Genomic DNA, 23,720 nt, shown 5'->3' on the forward strand with positions numbered 1-23,720 from the left:
AACTCACGGCTCATGGGCCAAATGTGGGAGCCAGGTGGCACGCTGACCATTTTCTAATTCACAACGAAAATCAATGCTTCAAACTAAGATTTTTGTTGTACCTACTGGATGTAAATAAAGTGTCACAAAGCATGATAAGCACCAAAATAGAGTACATTTATTTAAAAAAGAAAGAAAGAAAAAAAATGTCAGGAGGTCCCCTGGTTAGCGTACAATTTCAATTAGTAGCCTGGGCTATTATTTGCTTAAGTCACTGAGATCAATAGTCTTATACTTGGGACAGGCCTTTAACTCCTGTCACACACAACTGTTGCTCAGCAAAGATCAGGAAAAACAATCAAATTGTTTATTTAAACCAGTATGGATACTGCTTAAAAATTAGGCTTCAGATTATATATCAATTATGAATCATTCATTTGCTCTGAGAGACAGTGCATCAGAGACATAACATGATAAATTGCCCTCTAGGGTGACCTTGAAATTAAGAAAGCTACACACAGCTAGCATTACATGCTAGAAAACTTTCTGCACTACAGTTGGTGCACTTTTTATTTTCCCGCCCCTGCCCCTTAGACAGTCCACCACCGACAGGACTCTGAAGTGCTGCTCAGGTTAGCACAGTGCTTCTAAAAACTGGCACATAGGCAGAGATCTCTGCAGACGTATACCACTGTATTGTATCAGGTCTGTCTCAATGCTCCTGTCATCTTTTGTGCATAGCTCTGTATAGTGAGATCTATAGTCTGTCTGGTGCCATGTGTATGCATGGACTGATTCTCCAGAGCATTTAATAAGAGCAGTAGAGGTAGTGGAGGGTATATGCAGATTTTCGGGGTGTACCCATTTCTTTTTCTGGCCCATCTAATCTATTTGTATATATAGGAGAATATGCCCACTCCCTTCCCAGTAACCTACCCTCCTACCCAGTAGTACACTCACCTCATCAACTACCACTACGCCACTGAGGTCTGGCTTTCTACCTACCAACCACCGGCTGCTGAGAATGACGACTGAAGGGGCAACAATGTCCTTGTTACCATGTTGAGTGCTTTCTGGGTCTGTGATGCATAACAGATAGTAGTCTCACTGTTTGACTCAGAGGCCACTGTTTTATGTGCAGGTCAGGTGAGGCATTATTCAGTGTGTCTCCAATCTTGCTCAGCCAGGGAGATTGAAGTTCATGCTACTTTTGTAACTCATGAGCACAGAAGGGCAAGAGGTGTTCATCTGTTTAATTTGTGTTTGTTATAGCCCAAGAATTTATTGGATCTTTTTAATTAATTATGGGCTCTTGATTCTTTAACATTTAGCCTATGGGCAATTGTTCTTTTCCACAATATTCATTTTATACAGGCCAAAGAACGTAATGTTAGAAACTGTGTTCAAATAGCCAAGGGTCTGGTTAAATTGTTATTTTTTGTTTGTTTTTTAGTAGGGGGTTAGGTGGGGAATTAAATTGTTTTAATAGCATCCTCTGGTGGTTTTAAAGAAATGACTGCAAGCATATGTCTTTGCAAATTACAGTGCAGTACAATTAAGTAAACCACAAAGGAAGACACACACACACAGTTTCCATACATACACATATGTTGTTTAGCTTTATCACATTTAGTTTAATATTAAATTCAAGGCTAAACTTGCCAGTGCAACTTCAGCAGCCAAAGTTATTTACATCGAAACACAATACAGCAGTTTTACATTAAATGCCTCAAGTAAAAGGATTTCCTTTACATGAAACTAGACTGAGGATCCTTTAACAGCAACAAAAGCTTTATTTTTTTTTCATTCACATTCAAAAAAAATCTCAAACTATAAATTGGATTAACCTTCCCAAACATGCAGTGCAATATTAAATTAAGGAGAAAATCAAATGTTTTGCTTCAGCAAAACCGCAGCAAGAAATAAAAATATTTCCATTTCAAGTAGAACCATAGTCTTTCCAATATTTACAACTGAACAGTGTTCGATACAGTTTCAGGAATATTGTACATTTGAGTTTGTTCTCAAACTGTTATAAATACATTTAACAGAGATGCTCAAATCAAATTTGTTGACTAATTACTATTGCATGAATAAACCAGCATAAAAAATGTAACCATGTCTGTAACTTGTATGTAGGACTGGGCCATATAATTGTGTTTTCCCTTTCTTTGCATTGGATTAATTCACCCAAATAAAAGTAAATGATTTTATCTTTTTAATAAATGTAACATTGACAAAGTGTTGCAAAAACTGAATACTGATGATGTACTGTAAAACACTTGTGTTAATATGTTTTAAAGTAAGGTATATAGCCCAGTCCTACATGGAAATATTGCATTTAAAGCTCAGAGTAATGTCTTAAGTCATGTCCATGGCAAGAAGTTACAATGCAGAGCCAGGCCAAGCACCCAGTAAGACAGGAAGTATCCCAGGATGCTCTGTGTAGTCGAAGAACAGGCTTTAAAATGTGGCAGCAGTGCAATGATGGGGTTTTGAGGTGTGTGCTTGCATCCGTTCCTGGAATGCGTCTGTAGCTGTACATTGGGATTTGATGTTTTCCTTCGATGAAGGAGTGGTTCATTAAGAAGGAGCAGGTGAGCACTTATCCAGAAGGGCACGGGAGACGAGGAGGCCATGAATCTGGTCAGGACCTAGAGATGCAGATTAAAAATGGAGATTAGAGGAAATCAACAGTAAAGAGTAAGATGTTTCACAAGAACATGATTATGTCATTTACTTACCTGTACATGCATACACAAGGTCCCAAACACCAGGAGCACTGTTGAATGTACAACATACACAAACACTCTGGGGTTGAACATTCCCGGTAAGGGTTTGTCAAGCCCTTTATTTGCGCCTGTCTCCCAAAGTCCGAGTCTCAGACACAGTTCTGGATTGGCTTGGAAATATGCGTAAGCTGCCATTATGCCGAGGGTAGCCATAGGTAGAGCCAGAATGAAGTTTGGTATCTGCTTTAGCTCAAAGTAGCGGAGGAATCCCACATCCCAATAAACATCCTGGATATGAGAATACAGCAGGGGGAGAGGTCTCATGCACCAGAGGGGCGGTGGACCATTTTCATCTGGAACCCGGTAGCCCTTCAGTTCACCCAGAGAGAGAAGAGCAGGGGAGATGCGTTCTAAGGAGACAGACGGCGTGCAAAACGTCCTGTACCCATAGTACTGGAAAGCACAGAAGGGAAGGGCAATAATTGCAGTTCCCAAGAGGGAGGTGAGCAGGAGACGGATGATGGCCCAAATATAGTGGAAGACTTTACTGTGGCCTTTTGTCGTTGCTCGGTATACACGGATTTGGGAAATGGCGTGCAGTGATGGAAGATACAGTAGAAACCCTATGTTAACAAGTCCGTTAGATCGTGCTGCAGTGGCTATACTGAGAGCCAGGCAGGCTCGGAAGGTGAATCCTTTCTCCAGGAGGAACAGACCACCGAATGTGAGCGCAGCAAACAGGCTCTCTGAGTATGCAGCCATCATAAAAACATTGGCGGGTGTGATGCAGTAGAGCAGGGTGGAGAGCAGAGCGAGACGTCTGTCCTGGAGAACTATCCTGCTGAGCGCATACAGGGCGACCACGCTCAACAGGAAGAGGGCACTGTTCCCCAGAGCAACAGCCACCAGCAGACGCCCACGCACACTCAGCCAGCTGCTCAGGGGCCACAGCAGCGTCTCTGCCAGGCCTCGCAGGATGACAGGGAAGAGGGGGAAAAAAGCAAAGTTGTGCTCATAGAGGTATCCTCTCTCAGCGATGAAGAGGAAATGCTCAGCATCCCAGTGAGAGAGGCCACCTAATAACCACTCCACTGCAGAGTCCAAGTACAGATGCTCCTCTGTCCGTGGGGGCCTGAACGCATCAGCATCATGGTCAGGGATGAGAGCATTTAAAACAGCCTGTGGAGAAATATTAAACAATATTAAAACACATCCTGCCATCATAAACACTTTTGCACTGCGAGGAAAGCACACAAGCATGTAGTCACTGCCTGTGACCTACTTACCACATACAGTATGCATTCCCCTGAGCACTATTCATTAGCTACCACACAGAAACATATAATTGCCAAGGTGACTTAAACATCAGGGGGAATGAGGGTTAATCACAAGTCTTGTAGCTAAGAGATGGGGAAGCTAGGTTAACATATTGCCAACATTCACAACATCCAACTTGGCTAAAAACTTACCTGTAAAAACAGTGACAGACCCCTGGTGACTGTGGCGAACTCCAGAACTGCTCTGACATCCATAGTCATTGATGTGACGGAGAAAATCTGAAAGAGCCGGTTATGACAGGCCTGAGCATTGTCGCTGCTACGAGACAGTCACTGCTGACTTCGTCATATTTTCTATGAAGCATAGCTAGCTGGGGAAAACTACTCGGCGAATGAGATTCCGGAAGTTGCGTAGTTTCATTGTTTTGACAAATTTAGGAGAATGTAAACATTAATTTTATCAGAAAGCTAGCCGTCGTCACATAGCGTTTGATTTCAGGTGCAATCTTTGTCCTCATATCCGCATCCCGCAGCAGCTCTGCTTCGTTTCGAATGACAAGTTTCACTTCCGGTGCAACACAGCTCCCTTCAAAATAAAAGTCCAAATGAGAGGAACCCAAGTGTAGTTTCACTGAATTATTTTTAATAGCATTAAAATATTATCAACGACAGTTTAGCTTTTATTGACTTAAGTTCAACGGCTTAACATCAGCTTTGATTTGACATAGTCACATCCTGTGTTTTGAGTCTTTTGGTCACGAGACGGCTGAAATATTTACTTCCGTCCAGCAGGCGGAGCTCCACACTATCTTTTTGAAAGGGGTTGATCAAGTGGCTCAAGTATGTTTATCTTCCTTCAAAATGTGAGAACATCGTGTTTGCTCATCTTTTAGACTTAAATGAAATTTGCTTGATTTAATTCATATTTTTACACATGCCTTTTTAAGATCTCTCTTGACGGTTGATTTAAAAGGGTGATTTTTTTGTGTTTCCATAATAACTGATTTATATTAAAATAAGCATGAGGTGTTTTTTTACTCATTGTTTCTGTTTGGCCCCTGATTAAAAAATAGACTGAAATGTTCAACTTCAATGGAGCATAAAGCTTTTTTTGCATACATATTTAATTGGTAGAGAGAGAACACCTATGTACAGTCCTTTAAGCTTTATGATATGTTCATAGGCAGATTATGTGACTATTGGCCACTGGATACAGATTTGCAAAAGGCCCCACCACCCCTCATACATAGGAGACATAGACTTAGTGGTGGTTTGCCTCTTTTTTGTTGTTGCTCTGCATCTCTTTGTAGTTGTTGTTGTTTACCTTTCTGTGGTTTCCTGTTTGTGGTAATTTTGTGTGGCTTAGTCGAGGGGTTTTCTTTGTGTGTCTCTTTGAGGTAATTTTGTTTCTCCTTGTGGTTGTTTTGTTTCTTTTTGTGGGCAGTATGTGTTAATTTGTGTGACCTTCTGCAGGTTAAGACCAGGGGGGGGTTGACACTCTGGGCCCCGGGGCCTGTGCCCAAAAGGCCTGTTCAGTAATCCAACCATGGTCATGCAGCATATTAACATTAGTGGAGCAACTCAGCTGTAGTTCTTCTCCTTACATGTCTGCAGTTAATTTGCTGAGCCATTTTAACAGTACTAGAGCTAATGCAAACAGTAATTTCCATGTCAACAGTTGCGTCTACTGAGTAGGACCATATTTCCTACAAGTTTCCTGCGGTGAATTCATGAGTCAATTTCATAAATTTTGTAACCCAATTTTATGTGAATTCATACACTAGTTTGAATTGTTTGTCCAGAAGAGGCCACTATTCCAGAAAAACAAAACCATCAAACAGCTTACGAAGATTTAATGTACATTTATTCTTACCACGTGGAACATATAGTATAAAGATTTCATACTGAATAAATGATATTCATTGAGCCAAAAAAGGGAAAGGGAGGAATTTACATGTTGTCTTAGCTACATAGTCTGAAATACAAATATGCAGAATCCATGACTGAAGAAAAATTGTCAAATGTGTACTTCATCTAGTTTATTTTTGTTGTACCAGGAGATAACAGGTTTGAGCCGTGTCTGCCGCACTACGGAGCTGTGGAGAGACCAGAGGTGTGGGTCTAATCAGCAGGGACTGGAGGTCACGGACCAAACTCACATGTCAGCCTCAATCCCTCACCAATAACAAGTGTGAGAATAGTGACACAGACAGAGACAGACACAGAGAAAGGAAGTGTAATGTACAACATTATATATACACCACAGCAAAGCTGTATTTGAAGTTGAAAACCAGTCCTAAGAGGTGATTTCTTTTCATAAGGGTATTCATACAATCAAGGGATAAGAGGAGGTAAGGGTGTTGTAGGTTCTTGATACTTTGGGGAAGAAAGCCATTTTCTGTTTAACACCAAACTAAAATGACCTCAAAACTCTAGAGGAGCTGCATCTTCTGCTTCTGTGTGAAACGTGTGTTACAGAATGCTTACACTCAAGAGCAGTACGGTACAGAAAATGTCCTACAATCTACTGCACACTGCACAGGCCTCCCCGGTGAAGGTGTCTATTGACAGCACTTAGTCTACTGTCGGGCTGACTGGTGAGAATCCAACTACAGCAACTATAACCAGTAGGCCACTTGTCAGTCTGCTTCACCTCTGAACGTCAACCACTTACAGACTCATTGTGCCCTCGAGGGGAGAGCTAGGGCACACTGTGTCTCCCAAACTCACTGTAAACGAGACAGCAACTTTGGTTACAGTTTTTGTTTTTCAGCTATTTATTTATTTATTCATTTATTTATCTTTGTTAAAAAGTACTTTTTCCCCAAGTGCAGAACAGTCTCCCAACTGTGGTGCTCTGCTCCGTGTCATCCAGTTGGCATTCATGTTGCAAGTAGTGTCACTTTGTGGGCATCTCTCTGGTTTGTAATCCACCACAGCTCTGTGATTACCCTCCTCGAGCAAGGACGGCCTGGGGAGGGCTCAGAGAACGGAGTCTGAAGGATTTTCATAAATTAAAGACTGTCACTTGAACTTTCCTTGCCCTGTTACACACACAAGCCAGGTTTCCAGGGAAGTGGGGATCGGGGATAAAACCCCCAGAAAGTGGAGCCACGGCTCCCTACAGCTGTCATGACTGGCCAATCAAAAAGAGTACATCACAGATAACATGAGAAACCAGCGAGTTCATTAGGGGGGACACTGAAAGGTCGAGGAGTCGGGACTCGTGTAGTGTGAACTCTGAGTGGTTCTCCTCCACCTTGGCTAAGGCGTGCAGAGCCCGGGCAGCTCGCCGCATCATGTCCGGGCTTGTGGGCTCGAAGTGCATCCCCTGTAGGTGTAGCAGAGAGCTCTGGCTCTGCTGAAGCTGTGTGGCAGCCAGACTATCCTCCAGGAAGCCCAGCAAGTTGCCCACGCTGCCTTTCTGAACAGCGATTGCTCGGGCCGCCACAGTATCACCCTGCGCCAGGTTGGCCAGTAGGACCACGGCCATCTCCCTGCACACCGCAACCTTCCTGTCTCCGATTAACCGCACCAGGTTCCCGTATAGCTTCTCCAACCGACTGAATGGTGGAGTGGCCAAGATGAGGTCCACATTGTTGTCTTGGATGCTTAGTTTGCTTAGCGTCTCCAGGACCAGTCTCTGAGGTGACAAAGCACTGTGGGGGCCGAGGGTGGGGAAAGGGTCCTGGGCCTCTGCTGATGGGCAGACAGCCCAGTGGAGAAGCCCATCCAACAGAGGCAAGCAGATGCTCTCAGGGTAGATGGAGAGGTCCAGTTGGCCTGAGATGTTCGCCAAAGTGACCAGTGTGTTCTCCCGCAGGAGCTCCAAGCAGTCCCACCACCATTCATCCCTCTGGCCCATTCCCTCGTCTGAATCCTCATCTTTCTCGTAGGTGAGCGGGGCCTGTTTGCGCTCTGGGTGCCTGTGGTGGAGCAGGATCAGGCGTCCCAGGAGCAGTAGCAGCCCTGGATGTTTGGACATCTCGTGGTCATTGCCTGGCACAAATGAAAGGCTGCGGACAATATTGGAGATACAAATGCAGCGGCGGGCTAAAGAATCCTGCCAGTTAGCCAGTGCAATGAGCGGCCCCTCGTCTTTACTGTGAGGCTCGTCCTCCAGGATGGTGGCAGTCTGCTGTGGCTGCTGGGTTAAAACACTGTCAGAGGGAGGAATGGGTCTATTATTCTCCTGGTGACTTTTACCAACTTTTTCAACTGTCTTTGTCTCAGAGTCTGTTTTCCTCTCCTCCTCACTGCTGAGCAAGGGGCTGGCCTTCTCTGAGACTTCTGCTTTCTCTGAGGAAGATGTGTCTTTTGGCCTTTCTTCTTCATCCTGATTCTTCCTTTTCTCTTCCTCGATTGGCAAACAGTTTTCCAGCAACACGTCTTCTGGGACTCGTCGCTTCAGCAAACTTGAGGGCACTGATATTCGTTCTCGTGGTTCCAAGAAGTCTTTGCGTGGTTCAAAGTGAGTCTGGATGTGTTCTGTTGAGTCTCCCCCTCCGGCACTCCAATGAATTAACCCGCTATCAAATTCTTGCACTTTGCCATGATTATTGGTCTGGCCAGCCGTAAATGGTTCTTTCTTTCGTACCACCTTTAGAGGAAACTTGTCAAACTTGCTGGCCTGTTTGGGTCTCTCATGGGCAGCTAAGGATTGCGACGGGGCCGTCTGTTCAGATGAAGGACCCTTGCTCTTCCTCTCCTCATCTTCTGTCTTCTCATCTCGACCCCGAGACTCAGAGCACTGCTGTTGCTCCTCCTCCTCCTCCTTCACACGAGCTGGCCCCTCCGTTTCTGCTTCCTCCTCCTCTTCTTCTTCATCATCCTCTCCTTCCTCTTGTTCCATGTCCTCGGCCCGTGGCTCCTCCTCTTCTGTGCTGTCCCAGTCTCCTTTCAAGGCATCAGGATCAAGTAGTGTCCTCTGGCCAGGATCTCCCACCTCATACTCGCGAAGAATGCCGAAGATTTCAATGAGGCAGCGTCTGAAATACTCAACCACCAACTCCAGTAGGCCAGGCAACTAAAGGAAGAACATTGATAAAGAAAATAATTAGACATCATCATTCACTACGCATAGTACACGTGATTAACCATCAGTAAAAGCTCAATGTCAAGTCTCACCGTGTTGAGATCAAAGGTGGAAATACTGTTGTCATCATAGAGGAGAATGTTGATGGTATCCAAGGCCCACGTACTCTCAGCCAATAAACCAGACTTTAATGACATCATGACTCTCCAGGCTTCTGGGGTTCCTGAGTGGTCAAGACAAAGAACACAATTGGTACCCTCTAAGCAACATAAAACAACATGGCTGGACTAAGCAGCATTAGGCATAATAAAGGAGTTAAATATTTATGATCTTAACTTAAGTCATACCGATATCTTTCATGGTGAGTCTCCGACGTGGTTTTAGGACAGGATGGGAAGCTTCTATGGAGCCCGGGGGAAAAGGCATGTCTCGCCTTATTAGAGGCGACTGCACCGGAGGGGGCACTATGTGAGACGCAGGCACTGGAGGGCCAGCCTTCTGCATTTTCATTACTCCGTGCATATAGGGAGATTTACTAGGTGATGTCCTGCTATCCATGGGGCGGGGCATGGAGGCCGGGCTGGACACCTGTGGAATGTGGTTCTGCACACCCTGAGGGGGCTGGGGGTAGTTGGACTGTACTGAACGAGGCATAGGTTGGCCAGGTCCCGCTGGACCGTAAGGAGGCTGCCGCGGGCCCATCTGACCCCCCCACTGGCCATCGTGATTCATGCGCTGTTCTGATGACATCATCTCCTCTGAGCGGTTCATGCCAGGGTAACCGGGTCCCTGGGGTGGGCCCCCAGGGCCACCCTGCCTGCTGGGGTAGTTCTGATAGTTCATGTCTCGCGGTCCCTGCCACATGCCTCCCTGAGGACCCTCAGGGCCTGACTGCATCATTTGAGGGGGCATGTTGGGCTGAGCATTGGGCCCCGTCGCTCCCTGCATACGTTCACGACCAAAGGGAAAGGGGAACTGATTGCCTGGGCCGGGTGGACGGCGATCAGAGCCAGGGTAGGGTCCACTTCCGCTGTACTGATTGTACGACTCCTGCTGTCCTGAAGAGGGTGCAGAGGCACCTCCTTGCTGTTGCTGCTGCGGCGGTTGTTGTCCACCATGGAAAGGCCCACTGTACTCTGCCTCATGACGTTTCGATGGAGGATAACCCCCTTCCACAGGGCGCTTGTAACTCTACATATCAAAAAGGTTCAGAGAGACACAATTAATTCAAACTATTTCAACAGCAATGTAATCACATGGGTTCAAAACACAATTTCCCGCTGAAAACAAAATCTAATATATGAGAGTAGCTCAGCTAAAGAGAAAACGATATAATGAACCAACACAATGTATTCAGCAGTGAAGTTAGTGTGGTGCAGATGGATCATTGACCTGTTGTTGTTGTGGGTACATTCCAGGCTGCTGATTTGGGTAGGAGCCTGTAGGGGGCGTTCCCTGTCCAGGATACTGATTACCATAGGAATCATGCCTGCAAACATTATGCCTCGTTAGTTTGATCACGAAAATATTATGCATCTCTAACACACTGGATGAAGTCATGGCCCGCTGTTACACATGTACAGTCACTCACACACACACACACACACACACACACACACACACACACACACACACGCACACAGCCAACAGTATGCTTTATAGTGATGAACCTGTCAAAAAAATATTCAGGGTTTCTTTTTTTCCAGCTTTACACTCAATTACATCATCATAAATCTCCATTATACCCATCTCAGTTTAAACAGTTTCATTATTTTGTCCTCAATCTCTAATATTATCATTAAATATAAAGGCTAAATGTAAGTGCTTAATATAAATAACCAACTCTTTTTGCTAATTGTACAGCTTACTAGTTGGTAAATCATATCGGCATCCAGACAATGTAAATGGGATTCACACATCTGAAACTGAAAGTGCATTTCAAACCGATATAACTGTGCTTACATCACCACACCCACATACAACGAGCCCAAACCAAAGAGCTGTGAAGGTTAAGTAAGATTTGGAGTAAATATTTTATCCATGAAGGATGGCAACAAAATTTTAGTATTAATGAATGTTAATGTTAATTTGTCAAGATAATAAATATCGAGATAATGTGAAATTACATTGCCTCTAACTACACAGGATAAAATAGGATGTCTTGTAACAATACTGACAAACCGTCATACATTTCAAGCATTCATGAGACCTTCTATTACATCAGGACTCATAAAACTAATACTGTTGTTTTATATAAAGAACAAACAGCTTTCACTGAGAGTAGCTTTAAACCAGTCAAGCTTGGCAAATAAGAGCTGTGTGAACTGACCGTGGCTGCTGTGGTGGGAAGCGATTTGGCGAATACATCCCTGTGTCGGCGTTGGCAGGCATCATAGGGTTTGGCTGAGGAGCACCGGATCCCATGTTGCCCTCTGGGCCCATTCCTTGCTCCGATCTGGGAAAACCACAACAATACACATTTGTTTGTTTGACCATATTCTGCTACACACAGACATACAAATTATGCTCGAGCTCATTAAGAAAAAAACCCAAAAGGATTCAAAAGGTTATGATGACACCATCAACATGAATACTTAGGTTGCATTTTAATATCACCTGCTAGCCAACAGTCATTGTTTAATTTTTTTTTTATCTGGCTGTTGCCTGTCAGGTACAACTCGGCAATCGGTCATTTTGCAGCTTATTAATTCTGTTGATTTATTGTTCAGTGCAGCACAAATCCAGTGCGTGAGCCTTCTTCTATCACACAGATAACATATCAGTAACTATTACAGCATTACAAATGAAATGATGATGAATAAATTAACAACACAGTAAATTTGACTCCCTCGATGGGCAGAGACGTGACAGTAACATGACACATGCACCCCAGTCCAACCTCATCTTTTCTTATCTAAAATTGCAGCGTTTTTTCAGATGTGTTTGACTGAATTTGAAGATTATATTTGCTTCTGGTTTCCATAACAAAATCATGTCACTCCCTGGGAGTACATATCAGCTCAAAGCATGTTTAAGAAACCAGACGACTGCCATGTTATTCTTGAAATTGAATCAAATATAAAACAAATCAGCCTTACTGATTCTTTTCCTGACCTGCAGGGGAGCTTTAAGATGTGATTGATCATAAAAATAGCTGCTGGTTGTAATCAGCAGTGTTCAGTGACCTTGAAAATGCCTTATTCTGTTCAATGATTATTACCTCCTGTCGTAACCTGGTCCATAGGGGTACTGCTGTCTGGGCCCCATTGGCATCGTGCCCATGGCCCCGGGCGGTCCTCTGTTGAATGGAGGCTGTTGCTGTTGCGGCTGCTGTTGTGGCGGTTGCTGCTGCTGTTGGTCACCCACCCCGCTGTTCGGGCCCTGGTTAGCGGGCAGAAACTGCTCCCCAACTGGAAATGCATTCAGAATTACAGCCCATTAAGAACGGATTTACTGAACGGGCAATTAAGCGAGCAGTTTAGTTTCTGGGATGACATGATCCATTCAGCTTGCTTGCCCACCTTTCCGCATGTTACCAAAGGGGTCCTTGTTGGGTTCGTAGGTGCCCATGCGCCCTTGCATGTCTGGTGTGTTCATGCCGGACTGATAGGCAGAGTTGGGCGTCATGTTCTTCCTGGGAAAAGCTGGGTCACTTCCTTCAGAGAAGGGGTCCTGCAGGTTAACACTGCTCCTACACAAAGCAGGGGTGAGGGGGAGGAGAGATGAGGGGATTCGTGGGAGAGACGGAGGAAAAGACAGAAAGAAATTAGCTTCTCTCATTAAAATGTCTTTTAGAAGCTAGAAATGGTAGAAATAAGAGGTGTTTAATGTGAGTCACCTGGACCCGGGTGGCATGGGGGGCATCTGGGTATGAGGAGTGGAGGCTGGGGTGGGAGGTTTTAGGTCTCCACCCTCAGCCATGGAGCTGCTGGTGGACTGGGGTGTCTGAGGACCCTGCAGAGAGCCTGACCCAGCTGTAGAGCAGAGGGACGCTTAAGTTCCAAGTAAGGGAGAAGAAGACAGATAGGGGTACTTTAATGACACTCAATCACAGCAAGTTATGTATTTCTGTTTAAATTAATGAATTGAAAACTGAATTGAAACACATGTTCAGTTAAAACGAAGGCAGAAGTGCAGCTCTAACCTGGAGAGGGTGGCTGGACCTTAGCAGCTTGGTTCTTTTTGTTGTCCGTAAAAATCTCCGGAGGAGGGTCTTCACCACGCTCAATTTTGCACTCGAAGGCATACAGACACTGGATGTACTGTTTCTTCAGCGAGCTGGCAGCACTGCTGGATGTACCCACATTCAGGGAAGTGGCCAGATCACGCCATTTCTTATTCTTACTCACCTGGGAGACACACAAGATATATTTTGAATAAAGACTGCAATAGCTGGTGCGCAATAAATCTATTTTAGGTGTTATTATTGCTTATAAATGCCGCACTAACTTGTGTCATGCCTCCGATCTCTTTGACTGACATATACAGCCGGAAGAGGTCGAGGGGTTTGCGTCCCACAGCAGGCAGGTTGGTCATGCCCATGGCTTTCTCCTCCATGAAGGCCAAAAAACGGTCCACCCACATCTTCCTGTCCGGCTCTGGTCCCAACTCATACAGACGTGTTATCTTCTCATTGGTTGTGGTGGAGGAGTTGGGCTTCTGTTTTTGTGCAAGATTAATCAGAAACCAGTTTCAAAACGGATGCACCAACAGCAGACATTTCATATGTTCAAACTTTCAAACATTTTTAAAATTACTGATGTTACAACATATAGTAGACAGGTTACCTTAGCTTTGGGCTCTGGCTTGGGTGTTACACTCCCATCTACTTTGTTATTCATCTTATTGTTCACCTCTGGACTGGAGGCCATACCTGCACACAGTGATAGGGATTGGAATCAGTTGTGAATGGCCACATTATTAAAAAGAGAGTAACTCTAGATGTGGTTGTATTTGTAGGACTTACCACTTGAGTTATTGGCCATGTTTGGCCCCATAGGATAAGGTGATCCACCTTGAGTGTTCATCATTCCAGGCATGTTGTTCATGGGAGGGCCATAGGGTGGGCCAGAGCCCATCATGCCTGGAGACATGTTGGGGTAACCAGGCATCCTGGACGGAGGAGAAAACAAATGAGCATCTGGTACTGACATAAGTGTGGTATCCAGGGTGTCTACTAATATAAGACAGCTAAATTTAACATTTTCAAGATATTTTTAACACAATTTAAGACAGATTTTTGGGCGATCTCTCTAATCTCTTTCTTTTTTAAAGCCTTGCTAAAGCCAGGTGAATTAAATGATAAGTGGTATATATGTGGTTCTGTGCAGAGGTAGGTTTTGTGTAGGACCATGGTTATTAATGAGTTAAGTTAGTCTTCATTTTGCCAACAGGTAAGTGCAAGTAAAAAGTAAAAAGAAAGTGTTAGGTCCAATGGTAGTTTTTAAAGATCTGTAACATTATAAGACCTTAACTCATTTTGACAAAGAGAAGATGGATAAATGAAATTAGATAATATCAGTGACAATTAAGAGCTCACAAATTTAAATTTAAGACTATTTAAAGACTTGTCAAGTCTAATATTTATAAAAGTGAATTTAAGACTTTTTAATGACCTGCAGACACCCTGGGTCTCTGATATTTAAGCATGTGAGAAGTCAGAGGTCCTGTGTGGGGCAAATAAAGGCTGGCACTTGAGGATCATAAACCAACCTGTTGTGCATTGAGTTGGTGGCGGGGTGCTGCATGGCTGCAGGGTCCTGGGGCTTTCTGTTCATGCCTGGAGGAGGACACATTCCTGAGCCTACCTGGGGTGGCATGTTGCCCATGTTAGGCGGCATGTTTGGACCCATGTTGGGGCCCATATTTGGACCCATACTGGGGCCATAGGGGCGTGCACCCATTTGATTATGAGGCATCCTTCCTGGGGGCATGCCAGCATATGGCGGCCCCCCACCCTGCCCTGCCATGGAGTTCATTGGGCCCATGCCCGGCCCGGTGTAGTTTGCGTTGGGCATGTTGCCATAGCCGGGTTGTCGAGGATAACCTATGGATGACATTATAGCAATAAATGATCACGTTAAGTCACTTGGCTGTAACTGTATAGTGGTGAGGGGAAAAAATTCACAGCACTAACCAGAAGTTCATTTGTGTTCAACATTAAAGTTGGATTGTTGTAACTATGACAGAGTCTTTTCCCTAAGAGCTGTGTGAGGCAGACTTTTTTCCCTACAGTGTGCTAGCAGAGAGAGCTATGCACCCTGAGCAACAAGCCTTCGTCACAGTCTCAGCTCTACTGACAGGAGGCTCTGCTACGTCAGCTGACTCTCTGCTTCACAGCTATAAATAGATGCAACAGAGTCAGAGGGAGGGACTAACGATAGCATGGTATTCCTATGAGGCAGGGGAGATATATTCCATAGGTTTGTCTAATGGGAAATGCACATGATAAAACTTCATGAATAGACAGTAAATTAAGTGGAAAACCTCAAGAAATCAAAACATATGCCTCATAAACTCCCGGTCTAGAATCCATTTCACAATTTATCTTTTCACAAACAAAACTTATCTTTTCACAGAATAGAATTTCAAAACTAGATGAACCACTCACTTCAAGTAAAACCATGACAAAGACAATTTTATAGGCACACACCTTGGGGGCCATATTGTCCTCCCTGCTGTCCATAGCCCATGGAGTTGTTCTGCTGATATGGGCCCATCCCGGGGTGCATCTGTCCCCCTGAGGACTGGCGCGGCGACAGTGCAGAGGCTGACTGAGGGGAGCCATAGGGGGGCATCTGAGGGTTTCTCTGCATAAACCCTGAAAGAAGGCAAGTAAGGGAGACAGTGCTCAGACTCAGATGCTACAGCAAGTACTACTGGCATGGTAATTTCTTTGAATACTTAAGTGTCTGCAGCATACCTCTGTCCTGGGCCATTGGAGACTGGCTCATTGCAGGGTGTAGACTCCCATCTGACTGCACACTTGATGGTCTGGGAGGCATCTGGGTCCCTAGATAAAAATATTTAAGTCGAGTTAGTGTGAGCTCAAAAAGGCACAATATAAGCACTGAGTTACAAGCTATTTTGGTTATAATATAGCTTCGATGGTTACTCACAATAAGGACAAGTCTGATTTTTAATATTAAGCATTTAACCAAACTGAAACCAGAATATGTTTCTTAAGAATGTGTATCCAGTTAGCTCCTTGCCAAGTACCAAATTCTGAGTAGGAAGTTAAGTAGAATTTCTCTTTTCTAAATATGTATTTGGCTCCATTTTGTCAGTGGACAAACATGTTTTTCTGCCCAACATGAAAGGATGTTACAATTTCAACCCTTTGCAAGATGCCATTTTAAAAAATTCATTTGCGCCAACAAGCAAACCATGGAATTAACCCAAATATGATCCAAAAGTATAAAAAACAATGACTGTCCAGCTTTCTTCATGGTCAATGGTAAAAGTCCTCCATTAATACATGGATGACCCATGCATTTCAACGGGTTCTTTTCAGACTACCTATACCCTGGACTCCTGCATTAAGTAAGCTGGACAGTCATTGTTTTTATCCTTATTTGACTGCTTGCTCTATCCTTACAAAGAGCCTGATTTTTTTTTCCTATCATCATCATCGCCTTGTTTCTTGACCCACTGCAGCTCTCACCATTTCTTCTTCAACACAAATATGGTTTTGGTTAGTATTTGGCTCAGTTGTTTGGTCAGACTTTTCTTAAACAAGTCCAAGTTGTTAACCTCCCGCCATTTTCAAAGTCATATTAAACATCTTTATTACTGCCGGACCCATTAGCTCAATCCTTACGAATGCACGTTTTGTGAATAAACACTGTCCAACAAACAGAATGTTAATATTTTTAAGTGTAGCTGAGACCTCGAGGTGATAGAGGATACCAAATATATCAGGCTGAGTTTTGAAGAAAACTGAATAGAGAACGTCTTTAATGTTACCAATGGCTGTAGGGTGAGGCAGCCATAAAAGCAGAGCTTTATATAGAGATTATAGCTTCAGTGAAGTTTAAAAAAAGAAGATGGAGAACAATGTCATCACAGTTTGTGGAACTGTTTTTTCAAGGTCTGAAACTACTGAAGGGGGAATTCTACATCAGGAAATTACAAATCGATTATAATAGTATAGTTTAGCTCTTGTTAGTGTTCTCAATAAAATATGTCGACCAAACACAATACTTTTATAACTGGATCTAAGTTTAGGCAAAATCAACACATAAATTTGTAACAACCTTAAACCAAGTCATTTGGTGCCTAGATCACAAATGTTAGAATTATGCTACTGATCATATGTCTCATTTAAATGTGTGAGGGATCAGCCCACCTGGCATGTTGGCGGGTGACAGCGGTCCTGTGCGGGGTGTGCTGGCGCTGGCAGGGGAGCCAGCTGGCGAGGGTGAAGGCCCACGGATGCCTGGCAGGTGGGGAGACGTGTGAGGAGAAAAGGGTGATTGAGCCTGGTTACTCTGCTCACCCTGGCTGCTCGACACACCTGACGTGCTCACGCCGGGACTCAGGGCACCCTCTGTACCTGTAGGCAGGTCATCGATGGACCCTGACAGGTCCTAAAAAAACACACATGCAGAAAAAGGGAAAAGCAGAAGTAGAGTCAACAAACATGGTTTATTAAAGAAAAGGGACAATTTATGGCTTCAGAAGATTCAGATTAAGTGCATTCTGACACACACTATTTTTTTTTTCACAACGTTTTATAGCACTGCATTGTGTATTTCACACACAGGCTGTAGTATTAACATGTTGCAATTCCTTCTCTGTTGTTTAGACACGAGTGGCACACATACAAATACTACACACACACAGACCCAGAGGCCTTTGTCCTTATTTATCTTCTTCAAAGAAAAAATGAGAGCGCATTAGTGCCGGGGTTGTCATGGTTACCAAGGTTTGTAGGATGTGAGCTGAGTCAGCATATAGCAGCAGCCCTGCCATGTGATTTCAATATACAAACAAACTCTCTTGCATTCGTCTTAGATTTAGCCATCTACACGGCTTCTTTTCCATACGGCTGACCCTCAACAACCACTAACATGCAGCAGCACACAAAGTCTTAAATCATCGAGTGACAGAAAGCACAGCAGCCACAACACAAACACGCAGCAAAATGGAAGCTTTTAAGAAATAGGTCCCTGACATTTTAAGGGGAATTTTAAATGTAATACACCTCATACTGGCATAGAAATAATCTAATTAATATGTCCTGTGTAATAAAAACTACAAGACACGAAGAGTGACTAGCCATGTTACATGACGGTGAAAAAGCAAAAACACAATTTGAAGAGGATTTTTATGTTCCAGCAGTGATATAACAAGCAACTAACCGGAAGGCTGGAGGGGCGGCCTTGACTGTCCTCTGGGCCAGATTTAGGCTGACTGGATGGAGGGGCATTGGACTGAAATGAGTCCTGGGATACCTCCTAAAACACATCAGAACACGTGCCTAAGTATACTGCCAGAATTACAGGAAAGCATGCATGTGAACACACACGCGGAGAAAGATAATTAAGTATGATGAATATGATCCCAGACCGGGGGTCGTACCTGCTGTTGTGGAGGAGGAAAGCGCTGATAAGGTGACTGTTGTGCTTGCTGCTGCTGCTGCTGCTGCTGCTGCTGCTGCTGAGGGTTCTGCGGGTACGCTGCAGGCTGGCCCTGTGGGTGTTGGCTGTGTCCCGGTGGCTGCTGTGGAGGCTGGGACTGTGCCTGCTGTTGTTGAGAGGGGGGCTGCTGAGGCCCTGGTGTGGATCCTGGGTAGCTGGACTGTCCCTGTGATCCGGGGGGTTCCTGGGAACTTGGCTGCTGCTGGGCCTGGCTGGGAGGACCCTGCTGCTGAGCGTAGAGAGACTGGCCAGACTGTGGGGCTGAGGTTTGGGAATACGGGGGCTGAGACTGTGGGGGCCCTTGGGATGGGCCTGGCAGTGGCCCCTGGGACTGTGGGGGCATGTGGGGCTGCTGATAGGGTTGTCCTCCCTGGGTGTGTGGAGCAGAAGATGGTGGAGGGTGGGACTGTCCTGGGTAAGGTGTCTGGCCACCCGGTTGTCCTGGTGGGGGCTGGGGGTAAGGGGTTTGCTGCTGGCTTGGGTGAGGAGCCTGGCCGGGCTGGCCGTAATATGGTGCCTGGCCCTGAGAGCCATAGCCTCCTGGTCCCTGCTGTCCATAAGATCCCATCTGCAAAGAATACACAAACATATAAGACTTCAAACTCACTGAAAAAACACTGACAGTGATCAAATTAAGATTAATCATGTGAAATACCTGTGGACCATACGGCATGCTACCCATGCCTCCAGGGGTTCGTCCTTGCATTCCCACTGAGAATCGCTGAGGACCCGGAGGGCCATAACCCTGGCCAGGATAACCAGGCCCCTGTTGTGGACCTGTGGGAGGCCCCTGCTGTGACTGCTGACTGTATGGACTGCCTGCTCCATATGGTTGACCTCTCATTTTTCCCATTGGGTCCATAGGACCAGGTGGCTGGACATGGTGAGAAAATACATTAAGTCAACAACCATACAGCATAGGGGTAACCTAAGCAGCTGATGCTTCAACTACGTGCAGACCTCCTCGTTCTTATAAAACTTAATTATGTCATTACACTCTGATCATAAAATACGTGGCTGCAGTGTGTAACTATCGCGGGGACTAGAAGTGTAAAAACAAACTCCAGTGAATGAGGAAATTGTGTTTTTTTTCCCCCACCTTATTTCCCACGGTCATTACCCTGATTTTTTTTCACCTCACTTTGCCATAGTTTCGGAAGTCAAGAGAGCTATATATATCTCTACTTTCAAATGGAGGGCAGTCTGCCCAATCTTAAACATATCCCAGCTGTGCTCCTGTTTTGAGCCTGGTCCAAGTTGCTTTTTTTTCCCCCAGAGAAAGCAGTTTGGCTCTGGATGAATGACACCAGGAATGAACGAGGCACTTTCACAACAGCAGGAGAGGGTGAAAATGCACAGCAGCATACCCCGTCTATAACCCAAAAGCTAGCATAGACATTCGCACTCAGGTAAAAACTAGGTGTTACTAAATCATCAATGTTGTCGGCGTAGTGTTGTGCTGTTAGTGCCTTACATTTAGGATCCAATTATTCCCTAGCCCCTACCAAAATCACTTTGCACTTAAAATGTTGGGTATTTTAAGATGATTTCAACAAGAGAACATCTACTTGAAACTGAAAGTATTCCCTTGCATTACATCGAGTGAATTCCCACATGTGCACTTTGCTGAGAACAGCATCCTCCGCCTAACAACAGCCCTTAACAAATAGTATGCAAAAAGCCTTACATGACATTTTGCAGATCCAAGATAATGAAGTGAAATAAATAAGAGCAGCACATGGCTAATCTGCATAAGACAGAGAGGAAACTCCCTTGGCCAGTGAAAGATGGTGGACTGCCTTCTGATTGGCTTGGGGGGAGGATTGGGGGGAAATTCTTTGCAGTCAAACTGGTGTGGCATGCCAGACACAGCGGAAACACACACACACACGCACAAGCGGAGGTCATATTTGCCTTTTGCTTCTGTGAAACAAGTTATAGTGTGTAACAAAGATGGCTGTCAGTCTGTAATTTGTTTATCTGAGGACCATCAAAGATAACAAATACGACGGTATGTAAATTGATAACACGAAAGCCAATTATTTATAACAACAAAACTGCATGTGTTGTCTTTAGGCATTATGTTGTATACATTAAATGTCTGTAGTAATGCTGTTGTGTGGTTTTTATTTGGGTTTCATACAAACAAATACTATCATGTGTAATGGTGCAGAGTGTGCTTGACATGTAAGGCATCACGCTACAAAGTATGTGATAGGACTGGTTCCAGTGGGACTATTAAAGCCATGCTGCATCCATGCAAGAACAAACAGTTAATACTTGAGGTTTTTTTCCTCATTTGGGGATGTTTGCCAAGAAGTAAAATTAAAAATGAAATGAAACCACACATCATCCATGCCCCAGTTTCTCCAACACTAGGCTACATGATTTGCTGAAAGTGAAAAAGTGGTGCAGAGTAGAGGAGTGAAACAGCAGTACCTCTGGTGACCCTGTGATGAATTAAATGCTGTGTGCTCTTATCAGCAACTGTTGCCTTGCATCACATGTAATTAGAAATGGCCATGAGCAGCGGATGAGGAGCCAATCAGATTTCAGCTAGCATGTCAACCAAAGACCAACTATCTCCTGGCTTTGACAGCAGGATTTTACCTCCACAATTCAAATCCCAGTGCAAACTGCAATCTGCAGGCTGCAGTCACTCACTCATAGGGGCTGAGCTCACTGTTTACAGGCAACATGCATGGGGAGCCCAGCAGCTTTACAGCACATGGGAAGTCTTTTAATGTATTTGAAATTTAAACGCAATGATTTACATCCTTCTCTGACATCTCACGGGGTATTTAAGTGATTTAAAGTGAACATACACGAGCCATTTAACTAACCGTGAGAGGCTGATTCGGCATGCAACACATTCTTTCCGTCGTAGCCACAAAATTACAGCCTATCGGGCAGGAAAACGATTTAAACGTGACTGTGTAAGCAACAAACTAATATGAGTGTGAACATGTTACCCCTAACATACCCGTGTAACATAAACACATGAATAACACGGTAGATTCAGAGAATAATACGCCTAAAGAAGCTAACAGACAAAAAATGAGCCGTTGCTCCTCGGTGAGTATTTTCGTCCCTTTTCAAAGTCGGGCCTTCTTGGCTCCCTGAACGTCCTTACATCGTTTCAACAACTTATATCTGCTTCAAGCGGCACCCCTTCACTGCTACATACCTTCATCGATATATTAAAACAACAATTATTTAACGGTCTGGTGTAAAGGAAAAAAACACACACGAGAGGCAGCCATTTTAGAGTCTTTGCGAACTAGTAGCAGACAATGGCTGGCCTGCTACGTTGTGAACTAGCTAGGAGGAGGGAAGGAGACGTGCTAAAGCCCACAGCGTGTTCCTGTAATAATGTGACTTTACCTGGTTTCTAACTAGCGGCTGCCCGGCACTTCCCGGGCTCATAGGCGACGGGTGATGGCTTCTTTGTTGCCAACCCGGATTGCTCCCTCCATACAGACCGCTACTGCCCATGTCTGCTGGTCCCTTACTAGCTCCTTCTTGGCTACTGTAGTCATTAGACGGGTAGTTTGGATATCCCCGCGTGGAGCTGGGGGAGGTTAGGAGCTTGTTGAGTGTCGGTGTGGATGTAGGTTGCGGGTTTCCAATGTTATATCTCTGGTTACTGTAAGATCCAGCCATCGCCGTGGGTCCTCCCGCTGGTGGCTGCTGCTTAACGTTAGCTGGCTGCCCCCCAGCTGTCGGCGCCTGGGTACTGCGAGGGGAGTTCATGGCGTATGCTTGGCCGGGATATGGAGTCCTGTTCGGGAATGGGTTGTAATTGTTAAACTGGTGGTTGGAAAAGCCATGCTCGTGTGAATTAGGTTGATACGGGTCCATCATGTTGCTCGACTGCACGACCGGACCCGCAGCAGCTGCCATGCCAGGGCTTTGTTGTCCGCCATGTTGATGAAAAGGGGCCCGACCGTAGTGCTGACTGTATCCGTACGAAGGTGGGGGAAACGCGGTGCCGTGGTGATGCACCATGCCGGGGTGGTTATTTCCCTCCGGTCCGACAGAGTCATTCTGGTTATTATTGTTAGCCCTGGGCGGGTTCCCATTCCCGTTCTTCATCTCAGGTTCCCCTCCTCCCCCTGCATTTCCACCGTCGGCCCCGTCCTGCAGATCCCCCCGGCCCGGCGATCCGCTGTCCAAGCCCGGCTGCTTTTTGTCTGACTGCTTCTCCCCCGGTACCGACTCCTCTTTGGGGTCTCGATCCGGCTTTTTGAGTTCGGAAGGCGGGCTAGTGTTAAGAGTGGCGGCGCTGGCGACCTGAGCGGCCATGATATACCCCCCCACCCCACCTCTCTCTCACTCTCTCGGCGAGTCAGTCACAATCAAAAGCTAGCATTGAATATAAATAATTGTTTATAACCATTTATCCTTGAGCCGATTCATTCCCACCCCTCACACCGGACCGAATCCGGCTGCCATCCCGGTTCCGGTTCCGTAAATGGGTTAGAAATATGATGGAGGCTCCATACAATGCGTAAAAAAGCGACAGAAATTGTTGTGGGAGTTGTGTTACTGAGCCCGGGTAGAGGCAGGGAGCAAACCCAACCAACACGAGGCTCCGCTAGATACAGCCATTTTACTGAGCCGCACGGATGGCTGCAAAACACGGACTGGATCCGCTCCACTGCGGATTGAACTTTTTTTTCCCCTCTTACAACCACATTGTCTTCCCCCCATAGGTGGAATATTTTCTCCACATGAAGAGAGACTAATGTTCACACAACTCAACAACGTTGTGTTGCCAACATATAAAAAACTATGTGCTTTAAACCAACTGTTCAGGAGGCTGTGCATGACAAAAATATTAACGTGCATGCTAAATATCATGAGTGATCAGTGCAGGGGGAACTAATTTATTCATGATATATATGATTTTTCAAGTGCATGATGTGGATGCCACAGATGCAAGCGTGGAGATGTGTGCTGCACACACTGCAGGGTATTAAATGAAACGAGTTCATTTACCCAGGCTTGCAAACACACACACTTACAAGTCTGACTTGAAATTATATACATATCT

General features: G+C 45.0%; 2 protein-coding genes across 4 annotated transcripts; both read right to left on the reverse strand.

Annotated features, from left to right (window-relative positions):
* Window positions 1-1,579: 1,579 nt before the first annotated feature.
* Window positions 1,580-4,546, reverse strand: pigv (phosphatidylinositol glycan anchor biosynthesis, class V). Its single transcript, XM_049584783.1, has 3 exons — window positions 4,181-4,546; window positions 2,724-3,890; window positions 1,580-2,633 (listed from the first exon to the last, which is right to left on the reverse strand). Exons 1-3 carry the CDS (start codon window positions 4,247-4,249, stop codon window positions 2,346-2,348), a joined length of 1,524 nt encoding a protein of 507 aa, XP_049440740.1. The 5' UTR covers window positions 4,250-4,546; the 3' UTR covers window positions 1,580-2,345.
* Window positions 4,547-5,823: 1,277 nt separating this feature from the next.
* arid1aa (AT rich interactive domain 1Aa (SWI-like)) lies at window positions 5,824-23,278 on the reverse strand. 3 transcript variants are annotated; one of them, XM_049583362.1, is made up of 20 exons: window positions 22,049-23,278; window positions 19,320-19,538; window positions 18,606-19,232; window positions 18,386-18,481; window positions 17,371-17,611; window positions 15,946-16,035; window positions 15,676-15,843; window positions 14,736-15,069; window positions 13,990-14,135; window positions 13,811-13,896; window positions 13,473-13,682; window positions 13,168-13,372; window positions 12,862-13,015; window positions 12,545-12,708; window positions 12,244-12,433; window positions 11,353-11,478; window positions 10,416-10,512; window positions 9,371-10,214; window positions 9,116-9,246; window positions 5,824-9,014 (listed from the first exon to the last, which is right to left on the reverse strand). In XM_049583362.1, the coding sequence occupies exons 1-20, from the start codon at window positions 22,967-22,969 to the stop codon at window positions 7,119-7,121; spliced, it is 6,945 nt and encodes a 2,314-aa protein (XP_049439319.1). In that variant the 5' UTR covers window positions 22,970-23,278; the 3' UTR covers window positions 5,824-7,118. The 3 variants fall into 3 exon arrangements, with proteins under 3 accessions (XP_049439319.1, XP_049439320.1, XP_049439318.1); XM_049583361.1 differs by having other exon boundaries at window positions 5,825-9,014; window positions 12,545-12,714; window positions 22,049-23,277; XM_049583363.1 differs by lacking the exon at window positions 18,386-18,481 and having other exon boundaries at window positions 12,545-12,714.
* Between the last annotated feature and the right edge of the window lie 442 nt (window positions 23,279-23,720).

This window comes from Epinephelus fuscoguttatus, linkage group LG8, assembly GCF_011397635.1.
Source record: "Epinephelus fuscoguttatus linkage group LG8, E.fuscoguttatus.final_Chr_v1".
Lineage (NCBI taxonomy): Eukaryota > Metazoa > Chordata > Actinopteri > Perciformes > Serranidae > Epinephelus > Epinephelus fuscoguttatus.